The 22,775-nt window shown below is 32.8% G+C and overlaps 2 protein-coding genes across 2 annotated transcripts; one reads left to right on the top strand and one right to left on the bottom strand.

The window, feature by feature from the left end:
• Positions 1-4,179: 4,179 nt before the first annotated feature.
• On the bottom strand, positions 4,180-15,118 carry LOC105334367 (ribose-5-phosphate isomerase). Its single transcript, XM_066075227.1, has 9 exons — positions 14,977-15,118; positions 14,653-14,831; positions 10,790-10,850; positions 10,049-10,104; positions 8,622-8,681; positions 7,896-8,029; positions 5,938-6,079; positions 5,407-5,509; positions 4,180-5,116 (listed from the first exon to the last, which is right to left on the bottom strand). The coding sequence occupies exons 1-9, from the start codon at positions 15,101-15,103 to the stop codon at positions 5,013-5,015; spliced, it is 966 nt and encodes a 321-aa protein (XP_065931299.1). The 5' UTR covers positions 15,104-15,118; the 3' UTR covers positions 4,180-5,012.
• LOC105334365 (retinoic acid receptor RXR-alpha-B) lies at positions 14,941-21,696 on the top strand. The gene is made up of 8 exons (XM_011437792.4): positions 14,941-15,082; positions 16,658-17,068; positions 17,481-17,730; positions 17,934-18,134; positions 18,255-18,350; positions 18,486-18,570; positions 18,960-19,147; positions 19,780-21,696. The coding sequence occupies exons 2-8, from the start codon at positions 16,676-16,678 to the stop codon at positions 20,013-20,015; spliced, it is 1,449 nt and encodes a 482-aa protein (XP_011436094.2). The 5' UTR covers positions 14,941-15,082; positions 16,658-16,675; the 3' UTR covers positions 20,016-21,696.
• The last annotated feature ends 1,079 nt before the right edge of the window (positions 21,697-22,775 follow it).

The following is a 22,775-nucleotide window of genomic DNA, read 5'->3' as shown; positions in this document are numbered from 1 at the left end:
TTAAATTACTGAACAAACTTACGTACATGGATTTATAAATAGATATATCAATTCAAGAATTTGGTCTATCAACAGTAATTCACTAAGAGAATGAACCTCAATCTCTGATAAATCGTTGAACAGCTATAAACAAATACGCTGGTTTTAGGACGATATTATACACCCAAAACACAAAATGATAGGAACCTTTCCTGTAACTTATCAAAAGGATAGAATTTTCTATCATTCTTTAAAATACATGTATAATCCAAATTATCATGAATAAAGGGACAAATCTTGCTAAAAATATGAGTATAGATACACTTACATTACGCACTTTGTAACACAAACCATCTCCAAATCCTTTGTACCCATCTTTAATAAATGATAAATGTATTTAAAAATTTGTTCTTAACGTTCTACACCTATTCATTACGTACCAAATGTTTTGTAATAAGGGGTCCCAAAGAGTCAGACCGATTGCTTTTAAAACTATAAATCTTATATACCTCGATAATTTCAGACAGTATGATAAGAACATCTGTTCCAAATCATGCTGTTAACAATGTCTACTTATATGTCTTGTCTTAAGAAGCCAAACAAAATTTTTAAAAAATGAAAAATAAACTTGCCAAATTATTAAATATGTATTTTATTTACATGTAAATTATAATTATTTACATTTTTTGTATATTCATTTTCACTTCATATATACGCATTACATCTATAGATAAAGTCGTCAACGGTTTGTAAATCATATATTTAAAAAAAAACCTTTTAGATAGATGTACATTTATTTATAGCCAATTGTAGTCCATAACATACTAAGATATTGAAAATTGTTCAATAACTGGAAATACACTATATTGTGGCATGTATTGTATACTAACTACAAATGTTTCACGTTTATAATTCGCAAAAGTAATTAAAAGTTTTGCGAAAGTTTTACGTTTCTTTGTAAACATTTTTATTTTTAAACCATATGAAACAGCTTGTCATTCAAAGCATGTAAATTTCTATACAGGCTTATACGTGACCATTTCAATTTGCAATATTTTTTTTTCAAATCACCAGAAAATCGGGTTAATTGATTTTAAATAGAAAAACCAGACCGGTGGAATAATTGAATATGAAAGGAGGAAACTATTTTAAAGCCAATTTTACTCTTTGCTTATTCTGACAAAGGATTGTAACTAACTCATTGACTTGATTATAAGTTTATTAACATATAACAAACATTACAAAACTCACCGAGAAGAGGTACACCTTAACAAGACAAAAATAATCAAATATGAAAACCATAATTTGAAATGAAACAAAGAAATCATAATGTCAAGTTATCTTATACAATATGATACATTTCTTAGGACTTTTCATTAAAATCATGTAAATATCATAATATCTTTTATAAGAATTATACAATATTTTACCATATGATACAATAATTAAGATATTTATTTGATAAAATCTTGTATCAAAAAAAAATAAATTGTATATCATGTGATACAACAGGACATTGTATTTAAGGTATTCAATGTATAATGAAGGGATATTGAACAATTTTGAATCATTTTAAACGAGTTAAATATGTATTGCTAAATAACAATGAAAGTGAAATGAACCAAATTCACATGACTGACAACATATAAGAAGCCGGTCATTTTGCACCTTAATTTTTTTTAAAGAGTTATCTTCCCTTGTTGAAAAAAGAAAATTTTAATTTCGTCAAAATATCTGCGGTAAATGATTCTTTTTATTTCATATTTTAATAAAGAGAAAGTTTAAGCATGTATTAACCAAGAGGGTTATACAAATTTTAAGTTACTTTTTACAATATTTTATTAAAACATACGTTACCCATAGACTTCAATGCAAAGTTCAATGAGTAATTAGTTGGACCCTTATCAATATTTTGAAAATTCCTTTGGTGGAGTATTTTTATTTGATAACACCTTCAAAATGATATCATGATTAAGAATATCGGACCATTCATTTATTAGATTCAAAATGTGGTCGTTATACATTGAATACCTTAATTTGATACTGACAGTATTTGTCATATGATACAACATTAAACAAAAAGCACAATGCAATTTGGTATCATTTGATCGTTTTATATCATATGATGTGATATTAGTATCATATAGTATAATTTCATACGATACTATTTCATTCAATATCATGATATAATTGTATCATATAATATTTTATGATATCATGCAATTCTGTATGATATCATACAATATCATACTCGACACAATGCAATGTTATACTTATAAAATGATATTATGTATTATATGATATGATACAATATTGATTTTAATACATGATGATACAATATTGATTAATTCAATACTGTATCATATTTATGATGCTTTGAACAACTCATTAAACTTTCACCTGCCTCAGCATCCAGATAAACAAGATCAAGTCCTGTATCTGAAGCCATCTCTTTATTATATATACACATTAATAGTTATATCAAGTTAAGGATCCTCGACACCCCTTGACTTCTTATTTTCATGAGAGTACGTCACAACATGGCAATTTCAAGGTATTGTGAAACATTTTGTATCGCCAAATTTTGGTGTCTATCTCTGTGGCTCAATGGGTGTAGCTTTGGTCTGCCAACCCACAGGTCCCGAGATCGAAAACTGTAGGGACTTTTGTTTTCATAAGCAGCGGTAAAATTTAAAAAGATGTTTCTTTCCCAAAAATTGAATTTTTTGGGGGTCATTTTCAAGTCGAACACATGCTAAAAACCCATATCTTTAAGTAATTTAGACAATAATTTAGGCTTGTATGCAGAACTTTTTCCAGGTGTGTGGAGGACCCTTAACTGTGAGAGTCTGTGCAAGTCTGATTGGGTATGAACAGGATTTACTTCATTTGTTACCGTCTCCAAGACCCTAACTCCATTTGACATTACTCCTTTAAAATATTTTTAACCTGAAGATGCATCTGGAGTATCAAAATAACTTTACATATCTGAAGCTAGCTCTGTGAGTCATTTACATACAGGCAGTTAAAAATCAACCATGCAACCTTGAATAAGGAGGGCAATTCTCCCCCTTCTCCCCCTCAATTTATGTGCAGGGGCTCCAAAAAATCTTTAACCTGTCAGGGACATACATGTATGTATCATAAGATGCACCATCCATGAAAGTTTGATGAGGTAAGTAATAGCAGTAACTTAGATATGGCCATCAATGGGCACCTGTTCAAAAACTTTAACCTGCTCCAAAAACCTTTAACTTCCTTCGGCAACTGAAAGTTATGATTTAGCATTCCGGTCTGTTCAAGTCCAGAAGTATGCCTAGATATACTCAATCTAAATAAAATTAATAATAACTTATACACAGCCCCTGCTCCAAAAACTTTAACCAGGTGCAGACACTGACACATAATGTATAGCATATGCTTCTCCCGATTTCATCTTGGTGAGGCAAAAAGTATGGTCATTTAAAGGCATATTTCTTTATGATCATATATTCAACAACAATTTTAAAGACAGACAATATAAATACATGTATTTCCCTTATATATATGCAGTGAATTTATAAAGATTCATGTATTTGTTCCATATATATTCTCTTGTATGAATAGTCATCCACTGTATAATCTTTTTCATCACCAAACCTTGGGACTCAGTTGAGACTTAGATACACATGTAGAATATAGATTTGCACATACATGTAAGAATATTCAAATCCTGAAAATACATGGCTATGTAATGGGATGGGAGAAATAGTGACAGACCAGACCAGAATTCAAACCCAGGCCACTAAATCTCTAGTCAGATGCCCTACTCATTGATCTATCTGGCACTGGTATTTGAACCAGTCTGACTGTCACATCCCTTAAAATGATCTTTGCATTTGTAGATTGACATCCTCAGACAGGAGTTAACCTGTCAGTTCCAGTGGTTGGCAGGGCATCAAATGTAATGGGAGAAGAGAAATAGATGCACCAGACTTGGAATTGAACCCAAGCCCCCGAATCTGTAGTCAGGTGCTTTACCCACTAAGCTATCTAGCACCAGTATTCAAACCAGTCTGTCTGTCACATCTGTATTGCATTGTACATGCATCATGAAACACATGATTGAACTAAAAGCCTCAAATGTACCCATGCAAAAACAAATACTTTTTCTCCTGTTTCTCCCATACACTATACAGCTAAAAAGCAGTGACTGTTGAACAAATTGAAAATATTTTATTTCAACATATATACAAATACATGTCTAAGAAATACATAGAAATTTTGATAAACAAATAAGACATTTCAGAATCATAGGACTGTTTTTAGAGAGAGCTTGACACAAATACCCAATACATAAATGTAGTATATTGAAGGATGAAGATCATTAGGTTTTCTTTACACGAATACAGTAAATAAAATGACAACCAGGATATGCTTGATCAGCGGTGTCTGTACTATGTGCTTTTGTTATACTTTCATGTTAAATACTGAAATCTGAATGGTTAGGACGCAGTTCATAATCCGTTCTATTTCCCTCAGCGATAGCAACGGGTAACATTACAAATTGTTACATGTGCGAAAATTATGCATGTACAGTTCGCTGTAGAATTCACGTTATTCCTATATAAAAGCAGCAAAGTTTTCTTTAAAATTAAGATATTCAGTATAACAAAATAAATAGTGCCTGTTTGGGAGGGTAACAGTTGAAATTGACACCCCTCGAAAACCATTGTCAACCTCCGCTTCACGTCGGTTGACAATGGTTTTCTCGGGGTATCAATTTCAACAGTTACCCTCCCAAACAGGCACTATTTAAATATTACCGCATGAATGACACAATACAAGGACATTACTTTATACTTCTGAATCAAAAGATGGATAAAGTCCCATGAACAAGTCACACAGCAAGCAAATGCCCAATGAGTCTTCTGTCACCCATTTTTTGTTTCCAGCACTTGTCATATTCACTAAATTCTTCTGGTATGGCACTATAGTTCTACTAACTTGTACTAAGATGAAAGCTAGCACTGTACATTTTAGTGAAAGTTTGTTTATAATTGGAGCTTGTTAAATAATCTCTTGTTGACTTTTCCATCTGCTGTTCCAAAATAAGCCACCTTTGCCATATTGATGAACAAGCCTGTTTCAACCACACCTGAGTGTCAAGAAATAAATCATTCAGTGCATATTTACAAACTAGAAAAATGTTTGCCACAAATCTGCTAGATACATCAAAACATGGCACTGTCAAGCTTGGGTACCCGCATCATTGATATCTTGAATACCTCGGCCATGTCAAAGTGAGATAAAAATCTCAAAGATTGTAGATTTATGTATTTTATCATAAAAAGATTCTCAGCCTTATCAAGTTTAAGATAACACATTAAAAAATGCCAATGTTTATTCGTGGCTTTTTCATAATTCATAATGATCTGTCTGTGTTACCTGGGATCATCTTAATGCAGGTGTTACATTTATCCCAACTGTCACATGGCTTTGTGAACTTCCAGTCCAACACAAAGTTACCATTGTCTGTTACTACTGGACCCTAATAAAAGTAAAAATTGCATTCTGCTCTCAAAAATGTCATTCATTTATATCTTGACAATAAATAAACAGATTGAGAATATGTTATTATTACCATAAGAAACTTATTACTGTACACAGAGAAATATTTTCCCCCGTTTTTATTTTTGCCCTCGTTGTCAGCTATCAAATTGAGGTCTGGGCAATTTCTAATGTCTAAAATTATCTCTCTTGAAACACAACTATGTCGGGGTGAAATTAAGATGGAGCAAAACCATTTGCAAGTGAAGAAGGGAAAATATACTAGGGGGGAATATAATCCTGTATTAAGTACATGTATGTTGACAAGCAATTCAATAGAGGTAAAATGAAATAAAATGGTAAACCTTGGTACCTCAATAAATATTTTTGCACCAACAAAAGTTGAGCGAGTTGGACTTGAATACTCACAGCTTTTTGCTGGGCCATTCTGAGAATCACTTCACCACCAAACATATCCTGGATTTTCATCTGCACTGGTTTATATGCCATAGGAATGACTTCAATTGGTATTCCTTTCTTGTAATTGGTGCCCAACTCTTGAGAATCTTTTCTATTAAAAGTCAGTTTCTAATAGAATAAAGATGCTGAAATATGACTTTAATATTTGAAAATAAAAAATTACTAAAAAAAAAGAATATAAAGAGAATATCAAAACGATATATATAAGCTGTACATATTTTTCAGAATTTAATTCTATTTACAGAATGTTCTATTAATAATAATTTAAAAGATGCAATTCTCAAAAATTGACTGAAATAAACAAATCTTTAAATTTCATAAAAACAGACTTTAATACTAGAGAACAAGCTTATTATAATTTATTTGTTTTGTTTTTGTTTTTTTTGTCTTGAAAAAATGCATGTACAAATGATGAATTGGGTTTAGGGCAACATTGAATATGTGAGCCCCAGTGAGACAAAATATTGCCTTGGCAAAGGGATAAAAAAAAACATGACTTGTTGGATAAAAATCATAAAATATCATACATATATATATCTTGAGAAATTCTTCTTGTCACATGTTTTAACCCCCTTTGTATTCACTACCCGAAATACAATTCTAATATCATTTTATAACCCAGACATCAAGTTGTCATATAACAATGTTGCATAATCCATTATAGCAATGTAATAGGATTCCGTTACAGTCAAAACATTTAAAACAGGCAGGAACAAATTAATGCGGACGTCTGAGAAAACATTGGATTGAGACTGTAGTTATGTAAGGAATAAGGAATCATTCATTGAGTATTATGAGGTGATAATTTTGGTCGGGGCGTGATCAAATCCAATAAAGCCCGAAGGGCTTTATGATAGATTTGATCACGCCCCGACCGAAATTATCACCTCATAGTATTCAAAGAATGATTCCTTATTACTTATATGAATATAATTTTAGGCCATCGTACTATTAAATATTTAAATATAAATAAACAAACCCCGCTGGCGCCTCAATTTGGCGTCATTTGTATTATGGGTTATATAGTACAAAATCGATACGTAATGTTATCACAGGCAAAGACACTGGATAATGTAAATATAAGAAGTGTATTTTCAATCCACCTCAGCGTTTTTAACTTGCATAGGTATATGATTTAAAGCGATCTAAAAAAACTGTTTTTAGGATCAGCAAGGCAATTGATAAACATTCTATGCCATCAATAAGTATAAAATAAGCATATATCATACGCAAGGCAAAGCTTTGTCCGGTGACTTTAGAAAATCAGTCGTCACAGGTTAGAGTTTAGCTAAATAATCAATGAACGCGCATATCTATTCATATACATTAACTTAGCGTAAAAACATAGCTTTTATCGGGATTAAAATTTGAAGTTAATCAATCAATTTTGAATTACTCTCCTCGGGGAATAAACCCCGGTTCAAACCCAATGGCCCCACTTGATTTCAGACTTGTTACATGTACGACTGATTCTCTGCAGACATCGGACAATGCTTTGTCCTTATTATAATCACTCCCGAATTAGAATCTTCCCATATTTGCTGTTTATATTCTTATTGATCAAATAAAATGTTTATCATTCGCTTTGTTGATACCAAATATTTTTTTTTCCATTTCTATAGAAATACTGGGGTGGATTAAAAATACACTCCCTATAACTGCAGTTTCAATCTAATGTTTTCTTAGACGTCCGCATTAATTTGTTCCTGCCTGTTTTAAATGTTTTGACTGTAACGGGTGAAATTGACGTAAGCTGTATATTTTCAATCTTGCCAGTTAATGTTCCGTGGTCTTAATAAGATTTTGCATTAAATCCCATAAAACTTTGCTACACCTGAGAGTGTTGGTAAATGAATGTGAGAATTCAAGTTTTTAAATGTATGAAACAATTTCCCAGCATTCATTACCTGTCATCCGCAATGATAACAAGCTGCTTTGCACATGAAGCCACTATTTTTTCCTGAGTTAAGCAAGCTCCACCCCCTTTAATGCATGTCAGATCTTTATCAGTTTCATCTGCGCCATCAATGGCCACATCCAACTATGTGTAATAATAGAAATAGTTAAAGTCAAATTTATTTAATACAGAGTTTTTCTGCATTAATTGACATATTCATGTTACTTTCAGTCTTCCTTGATATCTAGATCAACATAGGAGTGTAAATGTACTATTATAGATCAAACATTTTTATCAGAGTAAAACAATGAAAATTTATACTATAGTCTGTCCAAAGTTATTGCTTCCATTACTGTTTGATGATTTAAAAAAAAAATACACATACCTGTGAAAGAAATACAGTTGAAATTGATAAAAGGGAATGTATCCAAGATATCTTCATTGAACAATTATCATTTTTCACTCATAAAAGTTCACAGGAATGAAAACAAATTTCTTACGGATATTTATAATGGGAAATGTTTACATCTTTTCTCCATCCGGAAGTACTCGGGATACCTCACGCAATTTTTCAACGTTATCATTCGGGCTTATTAATGGCTGATGCAATGCAAAATCCCTGTAGACATATTATGATTATTGATTATTGAAATATCTAGCAAAAAGTGGTGGAAGCAAAAACTCGGGACAGAGTATAGCTGATTTCTCTTAATCATGAAACAATGCTATAACCTACTATTGGACAAGTTTCTAGCGTCCCGAGATTCAAACGGTGCTCCTGGATAAGCTGGTTTGCCTATAGTATAAAGACAAAGACAAACCTATTAGGGTGATTTAACCATGCATCGGACACATACCTTGGATCGGACAACTTTGTTTATAAATATACAAATAAATGTGCATGCGCTCATGTGTTGTTTCGTATATCCCTGAATTAGAACAAATGAACTTTATCATTATTAAGAATTTGACAGTCACATTGTCAAAGAAATAGCAATATAGACATCGTAAAATGACATCAAATACGCCATTATTGAAAATTTAGTTACGGAGATTTTACAATAAAACATTATTTGAATGTTGTGCGTTTGATTGTGAATTAGTGAAAATGCACTCTCTGCCTAAAATAATTAGAAAGAAGTAAGTTTTGAAACAAAATTTGATTAAAATAAGTCCAAGAAATTTGAACAATTAATGTCAAGGTCATTATTGCACCATATGTTCATTTCACCATGGATCGGACACAAATTAACCATGCATCGGACAGTTTTCACTGCATGATTTCTTCTAATAATAAGGAGATTATGTGCCCATTCCTTATGATATATTTTAAATGTGAAGTAAAATAAAAATTTTAAAAATAATTGATACAAACATTTTCCTCAAACCACTTAAAAATCGAGTTTTACGGACACGCCCTTTTTAGTCCAAAGTTCCTGTAGGAGCTGGCACGATAAAGAACCCCTTATGATAAATATTCCTTTAAACAGAAGCACTAGTCTAAATTCCTATATGTAGATTTGAGGACTTCCTGTAAAAGAAATATGAATTGCAATTGAATAAATTAATATTTCCGAACCTTTGTATTTTTGCATTAAAACCAGAAAATGTTTTTTTTTAATCTCTACTGCACTGCTATAGCTGTCCGATGCTTGGTAAATATTGTCCGATCCATGGTGAAATAGTTCAACACTTCATTTATTTGCTTTATTTTCTACATTTTTAACAATTTCACAATTGTTTCTCCAATAATTAAGCAAGGGGAAAACCTGCAACTTTTAAAACAAGTTTTATTTATATTTGGACGATATTTGATGCGTGAACAAAGGGAAAAATCCAAAGGTGTCCGATGCATGGTGAAATCACCCTAAATGTAATTCTGAATTTAATTTAAAAGATGTGAGAATACCTGTAAAGGAACAGGTACTAAGCATTTCTTTTACTATGACTATAATTTTACAATAAATTCAGATATAATATTTATCAAACATTTTGAAATTGTTCACTTCAGGTTAAAAATCATTTAACTTTTACATCCTCTTCTTTCTTTTAGCTACTGTTAGCAAGGGGTCAGAGCCTGTGGGCAAGCTCAGTACCATATTGTATACCATATATTACCTGCTATTCCAGAGAATTTATTATTACATTTATAATGAATATTACCTGAAATGAAGTTGGTATGCATATAATGTTCAAGTTTTCTTCTTTAATTCGTTGAGCTGTAAAAAATAAAGTTATGAATAAAAGTCATAGTAACAACTAGCAATGATTATAATAATGTTGAGAGACTTGCATGTATAACCCCCTCCCTCCTTTCTTTTTGCAAAATTGGAAAGGGTATATTCACATACTGGTATTTTAAGCACACAGCAGAGTTACAGTTTTTAGGATATTAAGCTGACAATATCTCAGTGTGTAGATCAAGTACCATAAGTTTAATTCTTGACCTTTGACCTGAAAATAAATAGGAGTCATCTACTTCTTTAGGGGTTTTCAAAAGTGTATCAAGTTCGATGTCTGTAAAGCAAAAAGTTCTCAAGGTATTGAACAGATATGAACTTTTTTATGTTTTCAAAACCCATATCTTGTCCACATTAGCTTAACATATGACATTTCACTTTGTGATCTCATAATTGGGAAGGGCCATTTACTTAGTTGTCATTTTTCTACGTCCAGACTTGTTTGACCCTTGATCTTGCAACCTCCAAATCAATAGGGGTCATCACTTCCTTTTCTGTTACCTAGGTCTTAAATTACAAGTTAGATGTTTGGGCCCTGAAGACTGCAATTGATCTAAAAATACTTGGTTTACCAATTGACTGAAATACTAACAGGTGCAAATCAATGTATTTTTCCTGTTTCTTCTTCAGGGAGAGAGAACAGATCAAAGAAAAGTATTCTTACCAAGTCTCTGCACGGCATAGACCACAGTGGAACCACTTCCAATGCCAACCTTCTGATTATTCTGAAGGGACACAAAAAAAGAAGTAAAACATTTAAATATTGTCCAGAAAAGTTGTTGATGTTAAAATGCATGCCTCTTCTCCCCAGATATAGGTTAAAAAATATTTCTGAGTGATTTAGGTAGTCTAATATGACAGCCTTTAAAAGTTTGTTTGGTTGCTCTCTCACAGCTGACTAACAAAAGACTATTAACGTGTTTTATTAAATTAATAAGATTTTGAACATCAACTCTTAAAAAAAAAAGATTAGAGTACATGCTTGTACAAAACAGAAAACGAGGTATACCCAGAATTTTATCTCCACTCTATAAGACCTTGACTATGCCATTGACCTTGTACCGATATTCAGCAAACATAGCAGCATACAAGAGAAGTCCAGGTTGCTAAATGATGTTGCAAGCCAAAGCACTGTGAGGATAAGCATGTAACTACATGTAGTTTACAAATTATGTTATTGTTTAAATTAATGACCCAGAGTTATAGAGAACGATAGACCCTTTCACAAAAACTGAGATTAATCTACATCATTTATTAATAATCTACAAACGAAAACTTTGCCACCCTTTATCAATTGCCTTATAAGACAGCAGTACCACAGTTACAGTGAAAGGGTTAATTTTCAAAAGGTAGAATAAAGCAATAAACAGGAACAAACCCCAAAGACAATGCCAGATGGGCTTTTTACATGTATTAGGCAAATTAACATTATAAACTGCACTGAAAACAGTGGATAATAATGCTGCAAAAGAGAGTGGAGAGAATGCAAAATTTATTTAGATCTGTTTTAACAAGAGCTTGGACTTTCTGTGGGATGTTACTATCTAGTTTGCTCATCAAAACAAGCTGTCAGATATTGACCTTTCTTCTAGATCTCTAAGGCCTAAGAGAAGCTCATTAGTATTGATAGACTGTCAAAATCAGTTTTCAATTAAGATCATCTTCGCTAGCCAAGGGTTTTCGGTCCACTTTGCTCCCCTTAAACCCTTGGCGGATTTCATTATGAAAACTTGGTGACAAGCTCCGTTTTATGATTGGCTGCAGCTGCGAGTAGCTGATCAATTGCAGTGCTTGTAAATATAAACTTTATAGATCTTTGGTAAAACATTTGGTGCTTTTAACAAGTTGAGACACAAGTTCTCGAGTACAGTGCCTCCCCAACGATGGTCTAACCAGATCACTTTAAAAACCTATATATTTTACTGATTTCTACAAACTTGTCAAGGATCGCGTGATAGCATGGGAAGTAAATATGGCGAATGTAGAAGTTGCCTTTCCCGTTAGTATAACTATATACATTCCTGCTTATGGTTATTGCTTTTAAAGGTTCAGTGAGCTCTGTTTTATTTAATTTCTTTGGTCCGCAATATTCACCACAACGATACCTGATTTTATGGCATGAAAGCTTTCATATAAATCGGCGACTTTTTCACTCCCGGTACAGGTCCTTACAAAACACTATGAAGAAAACATTCCGTGCTTTCCCTATGTTTTAACTTAATTCGTATTTGATAGCATCGTTAATTATGTTCTGATATTCGGTAGTCAACATGTTTTCAAGTTGTATTAATGCCGTAGTGTGTATATAACCTGTTGTTTAATTCAATTAAAATGTAAATATGCAAGGGGCGCAACTCAAGTTGCTCGCTAGATAGCACCACCACATCACCGAGTTTTCGTATTGAAATCCGCCAAGGGTTTATGGGGAGCAAAGTGGACCGAAAACCCTTGGCTAGCGAAGATGTGCCAAGATATACTCTGCTATGTCAAAATGACTCTGTTTCAACTGAAATATATATCCCTAGATAAAGTCGGACAAGTGTCATTGTGTTCAATGTATTCATATCGATCAGCCAATGACTAAAAAGTTAACCATGAGTAGACTACACCTTCAACAAATGGGAGTTTGTTATCTACTGCCAAGCTATTGTTAAACTGCTCTATTTTCAGCAGTTGGGCAAATTATTGATACTGGTGTAAAAATTCAGGTGTAAGCCTTGAAGGAGTTAAAAATTAGTATGCAATGTTCATTAATTTCCAGTCAAAGCTATGGTACACATACAGAAATGACCATAGGCATATGTATTTTTATCATTAAGTCACTCGATAAGCCAAAGATTCTAACCCCTCTATATAAAGTCACACTTGTGTATTTACGATATTGATATAAAAACATGTGTACACAAGTGTATTCATCATACATATGTATGGCACGCCAAATTCACAAAAATGAGCAAAACAGTTTCATAGACGATAAACTAGGTTTATCGGTAGCAAACTGTAGTTCACAGTCAAAAAATTATAGGCAACGAAGTTAAGCTATATTCATCTTTGCTAGCCAAGGGTTTCTAGTCCACTCCGCTCCCCATAAACCCTTGGCAGATCTCCTTATGAAAACTTGATGATTCGGTGGCACTATCTAGCGAGCAACTTGCGCCCCTTGCATATTTACATTTTAATCGAATGAAATAATGGGTTATATATTGACAAGCGAGTATCGGAATATAATTAACAATGCTATTAAATAGGAATTAAGATATAACTTCGAGAAAGCAAGAACTGTTTTATTTATAGTGTTTGTAAGGACCTACAGTGAAAAAGTCACTGATATATGAAAGTTTTTATGCTATAAAACTAGATATCGTCATTGTGAATAATGTGGACAGAACAAATGAACTAAAATAGAACTTCTTGAACATTTAAAATCAAATAACCATAAGTAGGGAAGTATATACTGACGGGATAGGCAACTATCAGATTCGCCATGTTTACTTCCCATATTATCCTTGCGATCCTTACCATACCATTCGATCCTTGACAAGTTTGTAAAACTATGTTCAATCCCAGTAAAATATATCATTTTTTAAAGTGATCTTGTTAGGCCATCGTTTGGGAAGCACTGTACTCAAGCACTTGTGTCTCAGCTTGTTAAAAGCACCGAATGTTTTACCAAAGAGCACACGTGTGTTTCCTTTTAAAGTTAATTTACAAGCACCTGTTTGAAATGCTGCGATTGGATCAGCTAATTGCAGCAGCAGTCAATCATAGAACAGAGCTTGTCACCAAGTTTTTGTAAATTTGTAATAAGATCTGCCAAAGGGTTTATGGGGAGTGGAGTGGACCAAATTTCCATCTCTTAATTATAATTAATAAATGGAAATTATAGTTCATATATGTTAATCTATATTTTTCAGCAAAATCTATTATTAATGTATAATTAAACTAAAGACAGAAAAAATTAGATTGGCAACTGTAAACTAAAATTTACAACAGTAAAATATTGTTTTACAGATGAAACTATAGTTATCAAATTGTTAACTACAGTTACGACATGTAAACTATAGTCAATAGACCTAGTTTATCAACTGTGAGACTATGTTTAGCTCATTTTTGTGATTTGGCGTGCTATATATATATATATATAGTGGTGGTAAAATTTTCTATCTTGAGCGACTTAATTATTTAAAATTGAAAAAAAATAAGGTGCCTGTGGTAATGACCTGCATATCCAATTTGAAAGTTAACCCTAAAGTTTGCTTTAAGGGTTTGCTCAGAGTTGTGATTGCAAGGCAAATCTCTAAGGAAAGAAAAGAAGTACATGTAAACCATACTGATTTTAGCAAACTGGAAAAGGGCCAAAACGTGCAGACCTGTTCAGCGAAGGTGTGCGTATGGAATAATGGGACTGTGCACATGGTATAGCATGATTAGCTTTGCAGATCACATTACATACAATGATACATATCCGGTATGCATTTAAACAGTGTATGAGCATGTTGATGTAAATTAAGAAATCCAAATAAATACCTTTATATTTTCGTCAACTGCTGCAAACGCTGCGGCCTTTTTACCAGTTTCTGTGTTGGACATTGTCACACACTGTCTGCTCTGACAAGTCGCACGGAACACCGCAGACCTATGAAAGAGCTTCCGCGGGGTAATCACCCTGCCGGATGAAAACATCAGCACATGGAGGAAGAAGTTAGCTATAAAACACAAGTTGTTACCATTTTCAGTTATATCCGGAGCTGTGCCATTTTCGGGTTAAAAATAGGCCTATCAATATTCATTAAAATGATTAACACAAATAATATTCAACACTAGACCTAATATTACGTAGGCATATCTTACTTCTTTCAATTTCAAGACTAGGGAAGGGAAGCACAGCAAGACGAAAGAAATGCACACGAAATAACAACGCTCGAACGCACCCAACAAAGATGGCTTTCGTTCGGGGGTGAGAAAAGTTATTTTGCATTTGTAAATGATCGATTTACTTTATTTCATTACAGGATTTAGGCCAGTTTTTATAATATTTTTATGCTTTATCACAATTATTTTCAAAAATGATAATTAAAGTAGATGCCATCGTTCTGCAGTTGCTTGTGAGAAAACATTGATTTTAACAATATGCAAAACAGCAACTGCACCTGTGCACAGTGTATTAATCTTCCCACACATTCTTATCAAAATTGTGCAACTCAGATGACGTTTGTAAATTCAAAACAAGATTTTGGGGATATTCCTTTTACATTTTTATAATTTTAAATTTTAACCATTAAAAAAGAATTCAAGATCTGAAGAACAGGCTCATGTATCTGTAAAGGGGTTAATTACCCATCTTCATGATAATAACAAAAGGTATCCAAATTTTAAATCTCTTAAAATACGACCTTTACATGAATTTCAATGTATCTCACTCTTAGAGGAAAAGCAGTGGAAAAATGCTTGGACAATATGTTTCCATTCACCAACAGAATCATGTATTGCATGTGTACCTTTATTTTCTCCTATTAGCATTAACAGCATTCAAAAGTGTTAGCCAAGAAATTTGAATCAATGTGTAGGTGCCGAGAACCAAATTTAAGTAATATTTTGGCCAGGCTACAAAAGAAATATTGTTGAATGTCAGATGTATAGTCTGTCCAAAGTTATTGTTTCCAACACTTTTTGATAATTTTTAACAAAAATACATATGTCCAAAATATCTTCATTGACACATTATCATTTTTCAATCATAAAAGTTCACAGGAACGAAAGGTTTTTTATGGAGATTTATATATATACATCTTTTAACCATTTTGAACTCAGTTGGAATACCTCCCACAATTTTTCAATGTTATCATCCTGGCTTAATAATGGCTGATACAATGCAAAAATATCCCTGTAGACTTTCTATTTTGGGTTGTGTATTGAAACCTGAAGTGCAAGAGGGGAGTTTCAAAACAGATAATCTGAACATTTTTCATATTAGTGGATGAATGTAGTTTGAGCACAAAGGTATTTATGATTATTGAAACATCAAGCAAAAAGTGGTGGAAGCAAAAACTCGGGACAAAGTATAATATTAAATATAATAAGAATTAATACTGGTAAGCAAGATAACTTGAATGATCATTGGAGAAAGTATGATTTATTAACTTATTTTCTTATACCAGGATATGTGGCATAGTAGTCAATATGATTTATGAATACTCTTTCATTCTTTTCATATTCATGTTTTTGTTATTTTTGGTGAATATTATAATGCCTTACTCTTGAGGCATTTCCAACAATTTGTTTTTTAAGGAAAGCTTAGAATAATTTCATGTAAAAGTTATTATATGGTTGTAAAATGACATTATTGATTCATATAATTTATTAATCTACCAATATTTCATCTATCCTTAATATGGAATTGGATGGATGCCAGACTGCTAGCATTTGATTATGACATTTGAAAATACCAATATTTCATTTATATTTGGTATTTAAAATTATCAATAATAGCTGCTACTTTTAGAAGTCAAGGCTTTAACTGCTATATTTTCAGGAGGGAATACATGTAATCATGGCAGAACCAAGGCTTGGAATTTTGAGTTCAAAAATTGAGAATATGCAACAAGTAGATGAAAATTCTCCACACTTTGGTTTTGGTGTATCTGACAGCAACAATCAAGGGAGGATGCAGTCGCCAAATGGCAGGGGCAGAAACATACAATACCAGGGTACTGGTGATTATTCAAGTGAAAATGTGGATACAAATTTCCACATGGATATGGACAATCCTCAAAGTAGTGGTTCGGAGAACATGACACCGGACATTATAGGGTCTCCAGAAATTCAAATTCACAGTGAGGGAATGCCAATGTCGTCTGTCAGTCAAGGCTCTGTACACTCCCCCAGCAATGAACATGTGGTACAGCCCATCATACAGGTCACAGGTGTCAATGATGACACTCAGGTAGGTCTACAGCTGAGCCTCTCCCATAGGCTACATTTTAAAAGACTATGTCCTGTGTACAAATGTATTACAACTCCCCCCCCCCCCCCCAAAAAAAAAGAAAAAAAAGGTTAGTTACGTATATTGTTTAGACAGATCATGGACAGAAATGATCAGAATTTCCAAGAAGAGAAGTAACTCTTGAGAAAAAAATAAAGATTTTATCAACTTATATCCATTATAACATGGATCTTTACTGATATGATATATATAATTACAGTACAGGTTTGTTGCAACTCTTGGTCTCAGATTAAATTTGTGTTAAAAAACCTCCTACCATTAACAGATACATTTTTGAATTGTTTAAGTAAGGAAGACAGGTATATAGTTTTGTGAATTAAGTAAAAGAAGATTTTACTCCTGTATTTTTCAGGTGTACACAGGTGGAGAAGACTCGCCATCCAATGCCTCTCCCTGCATGATTTGTAATGACCGGGGGTCTGGCTACCATTATTCTGTTTTCTCTTGTGAAGGATGTAAGGGATTCTTCAAACGAAGTGTCCAGAAGAACTTGGTATACACCTGTAAAAATGAAGGAAGTTGTGTCATCAATAAATTCACCAGAAATAATTGCCAGTACTGTCGCTTTGTGAAATGCACACAAATGGGCATGAAGAGAGAAGGTTTGTTATTTGTGTTGTCATTTACATCTTTGGTACCGTAATTCAATAACTCAATTTATTCATAAATCATGACACTAAATTTTCATTATTTGCCCTTTGATATACATGTTTTTGTATTATATTACACCTGAAATCTAAGAGAGAGCTGAAATTCACTCTAAATCTTTCATATTTGTATGAATCTGAGGTCTTTACATCTTCAGCGGTTCGTGAGGACAGATCCCCTGGAGGGAAACACAGAAACAAGAAGCCCCGATTGGATGAAATCCGTGCCATGGTAAGCAGTGATGGGGAGGTGTTATTTGTTCCGGGGACCCAGGAGTCGAAGCCAACAGAATCATTTGAGGATCCCATAATGGAGGGGCTTATTAATGCCAGACCAGACCTTATACCAAGAGTGGACGGTGAATAGACTTATCCATGAATAATGCTCTATTACCATAAGAAAAGTACTATTTTCTAGAAAGAATTTCTTGTTTGAATTGGATTGTGAAAAATAAATTCATTTTATTTCCCTTATTTAGGAAACATATGTTTACAAAGTATGGGTATAAATCAACTGATGCAGTATGGTTATGCTGAACTGAAATACATCATTGACTGGGCCAAGAAGGTGCCTGGTAAGTGAATGAGACCAACTTCAAAGATTTAAAGACTTTAGAAAAATTGGTATAAACTACACCCTTACACATTAGATTTAATATGCAGTGATCCTCAGGGACTTACTTTTGCCTTTGAAATCAATTTTTACACAGGTTTCACAGAGTTGCGTCTAGAAGATCAGATGGCTTTGTTGAAGTCTTCTTTCATGGAGCTCAATGTTCTGAGACTGTCCTACAGGTCAGTGAGGTTGTGAAATAATAACACTTATTCAACTGATTCTGGAAAACTGCTATTCAGGAATTACAAAATGCAGAGAAGTGTCTTGAATTTGAGCAATTAATTTCATGATTAACTACTAGTGTCAATTTTTGCACCACAGAAGTTCATTGAATCTTGTGAATCAGGGTTCATAGGCCTTTGGCCAGGAATCAAAAGGTATCTTGGTCAGAGCCGAAAAGAATTGTAAAAAAATGTATTAATTGTTTTGAAATTTCTTTTCGTAGTGTGAATTGACTGACTAATTTTGAACATATTCAATTGGCAAGGATTTTATTATTTTTTTTGAAGAACCAAAATTACATAAAATTTAAACAGCCTTATATTGATGATAATTAATCTTTTTATAGATCAATGGAAACAGGAAGCTGTATAAAATTTGCAGAAGGATTGAAGGTACCCATAGAGCTGGCTCAGAAGATGGGCTGGGGCAAGGAGTTAGTGGCAGCCACGGTGGAATTTTCGGCCAGACTGAAGGAGCTTAGCATTGATAAAGTGGAGTTCTGTATCTTAAATGGCATTGTACTGACTTATCCAGGTAAGATCAGTTCCATGTTGAGAGTTATAGAACGTCTCCACTTTAGGTAAACTCCCAATTCCTGCCAAGTTATAAAGCTGTGGTGGCAGTTTTTTTACATTGTGCAGTTTCTATAAAATCTGGCTAAATATCTATTATGTAAACAATAAGCAGAATTGTTTATAGATATGATATAAGTCAAATTTGGCCCCCATAATTCGCTGTTTTTTAGTGTTTCAGGTACATGAAATTGTGACATTATTTTTTAGAAGAGTTGATAAAAGATATATTTTTTACCTTTTTGATTTATTTGTACCCACTGGCAGTTTGGCAGTATATAATGTCAGAAGTGATGCTATTTTTTGTAATTCAATCAAAATCAGTCATTAATTGACATTTTTCTTATCTTTTTTTTTTTGAATGGGAAATATAGAGTGATGCATTGAACAAGAACAAACTTTTTATCGCTAATAAGTCTTGGAAAAATACATCTTTAATGAAAATATGTTGTTTGTTCAAGCAATCACTTTATAATGTTTCCTGAAGGAAGAAATAGTTTTTATTTCACCATAGCTTATGTTTATATCAAAGTTTAAACAAATGATAAAAGATGATATAATGCTAGATGAATGCAGTATAACTTTATTTTGTAGATGCTCAGAATTTGATGGATAAACAGAAAGTCATACTTCTACAGACTCAAATTTTAGACCGCCTTCGCAAATATCACAGCCACAAATTTCCTGGAAATGTGAGGCGATATGGTAAAATGTTATTACGCCTACCATTCCTACGTACTGTCAGTGCAAAGGCAGCAGAAAGATTTCTCTCATTGACTCTGGACGGAACCCTTCAGTTAAATGAACTGGTACTGGAGATGATCAACTAGATTTGTCCCATTCTGTCACCCGTTCCCAGCGCGTTTCTTGTGTGCCATCACAACGAAGCAGGATTTCATTGCAGGCATTTTGTTATGTGTGCATGATAAAAACTTCATTGTTGTTTTATAACATATTGTTCATGTCCAACAAATGTCATTAAGTACCAGGGTTATATTTTGTCATACAATCTCAATGTATTTCTAACAGAACTGAATTTTTTTAAAATTTATTTTTAGACAAACATCACAAAGTGATTAAGGTGAGGATAGTACTTATTTATTACTTCATATTTAATAATAATAAAAAGTAATTTTGTATCTGTTTTTCTTTTTTTAGCAAATAATTCAAGGAAGATTTATGTGAGAGAATTTAAAACATATGGCTATTAAAATAATCGTTTTAAAGAAAATTAAACTTAAGAATTTGTATCTCGATTTGATTGATGGTGAAGAATAAATCTGCAATTCTTTGTCACCTTTAAACTGAAAACTAATGAAGTAGGACATTTACTGGTAGGATCTCTCATGATGTGAGTTGTGAGTTTTCTATACCCAAGCCTTGGATAAAAGTTATAAACCATCATAAATCATGAGAGATTCTTTTTATCATGTTAAATTCTGTTTTTATGTTTAATCACCATTTTATAGGCTTTTTGATACAAAAGATCTCGATGTCATTTCAATAGAAATACATAAAAATGCATTGTGATGTCATCAGCCTGAGTATAATATTAAAAATTTATTACATGGGTGACCTCCATTGCATATTCGGCTTAACATGATGAATAATAATGCACCACCTGGTTTTCATGTTATAAAAGGAAACTATTGACATTTGCATTTGCCTCAGGTCTGCTATGTACCTATAATTTATCATTGGGGTAGTCATTCCAGTGAGGTTATGTGTTGTGTCAGTATGAATATACATTGTTTGAAAGAAATGCTGTCAATATCATAAGTTTATTATCTCATGTGTCATATATTTCAGTCTTGTTAACTGATTCTGATTCTCTACACACATATAATGTGGGTTTTTATTCTCATTCAATGTATTCATGTATGTTGTGCATCAGTGCTGTTTTGAATTGAAACATTATAATCATGTACATAAACACTGAAGTAAAATGTAAAATTCAATTTATACAGCATTATCATTGGAAACCTATTGTAGTCCAGTAAGTAACAGACTAGGGGTTTCCATCTATGGTACAGCATATTATATGGCAAAATAATTGAAATTCTCTAAAGAAATTCTTCACTAAGATTTATTTTCATTAAATTGATAATACATGTATATGGAAGCTGTGCTAATTATAGACATTAAAGATTGAATTAAAGGGTCACCATGTCAAGCATGATTTAAAGAAATTTATTTATCTTTTACAATTGTATTAAAGGACATAGAGTTTCACAGAGGCAATTACAGAAAAGACATACATTTACAGTCATCATATTTTGATATGTTCACAAATATTGTATTTTGAGTGGTTTAGCTTAGTGTATTAAAATAAGAAATCTTATGAGGAAAATACAAAATGATTCTGCATTTGATATCAATAAAGATTATTCTCTAGGGGAACCCTAGCTTCATCCTGAAATGATTGTATCATACATCTTCACATTTAATCATGGCTAATTTTGATATGTGAATTTATATTCAAATGAAAAATAAATAAACTTGAAAGAAACAGCTGTGTGTGTGTTGTACGGTATTCAAGTATGATATATGTACCAGGTATTTATGATAATGGTGCATGTTATTGAATAGTTGCACTATGTTTGTCCTTTGCTGACCAGTTACATGTACAGTCAAACTTTGTTACCCAGAACTATATGGGACTGTTTAAATACTTCGAGATATTTGAGATATTGAGGGCAAAATACTTAAAAAATAAGTGGTTGGGACTTATAAATCACTTGGACATATCAATTGTATTTGGATACCAGTGTTCGAGACATTGAAGTTCAACTTAGATCTCGTTACAGGGTGTTGGCAATTAATTTCACATGTGTCATCAAGTAAATGGTCATGTAAATATTGGTCTATTTATAATCTCAGAAGCTCAGAGATCAGACCACTGGCATGCTATGCCACAGGTCCTCTGGGTTTGAATCCCAGTTAAAACTTGGCTTTTTAACACATTCATATACCTGTACTTGGATTCCCATTGGATTGCCTTACTAAGAACAAATAGAACCAGTTTGAACATTCATCCATAAAAAGATGTATGACATGCTGATATATTTGACAGGTCTTCAATTGAGATCTTCTGCACAGGAGCACCAAAAACAAAGCATCCTCTAGCATAAGTTTAAACTTTAATGTTGGTTAAATTGTGACTGCGCCTCTTACCCCTCTCACAAACCTCCAACTCCCTAATTTCTTTACAATTCAACACATAATGAATGTCAAGGTATGCATTAAATATGCCAAATAATTTGATTAAGGGCATTTAACTCACAAATATTCATTGGATCAAAAGTTCCAGCAAGAAAATCAAAACATAATTCTGAAATTTCGGGAAATATGGACACCTACTCATTGTGTCCTAAGTAACGAAAAAAAATTAACAACATTCTGTGCACCAATTAGTTTTGCTTTCAAACTTTTCATTACTACCTACATGTATATTCAAAATATTAGTATGACCAAAATTCTGTGTTCAAAAGAGCACAAATTCTCGAATTGGAATTTCTTGGTAAAGTGCACAACTAAACATTGTGTTCTAAATACCTTCAAACTTTTACAAAATCTGTGCAGCAGTTTAA

Source organism: Magallana gigas, chromosome 2 (genome assembly GCF_963853765.1).
Source record: "Magallana gigas chromosome 2, xbMagGiga1.1, whole genome shotgun sequence".
Lineage (NCBI taxonomy): Eukaryota > Metazoa > Mollusca > Bivalvia > Ostreida > Ostreidae > Magallana > Magallana gigas.
This window is presented reverse-complemented; position numbering and strand designations above follow the sequence as displayed.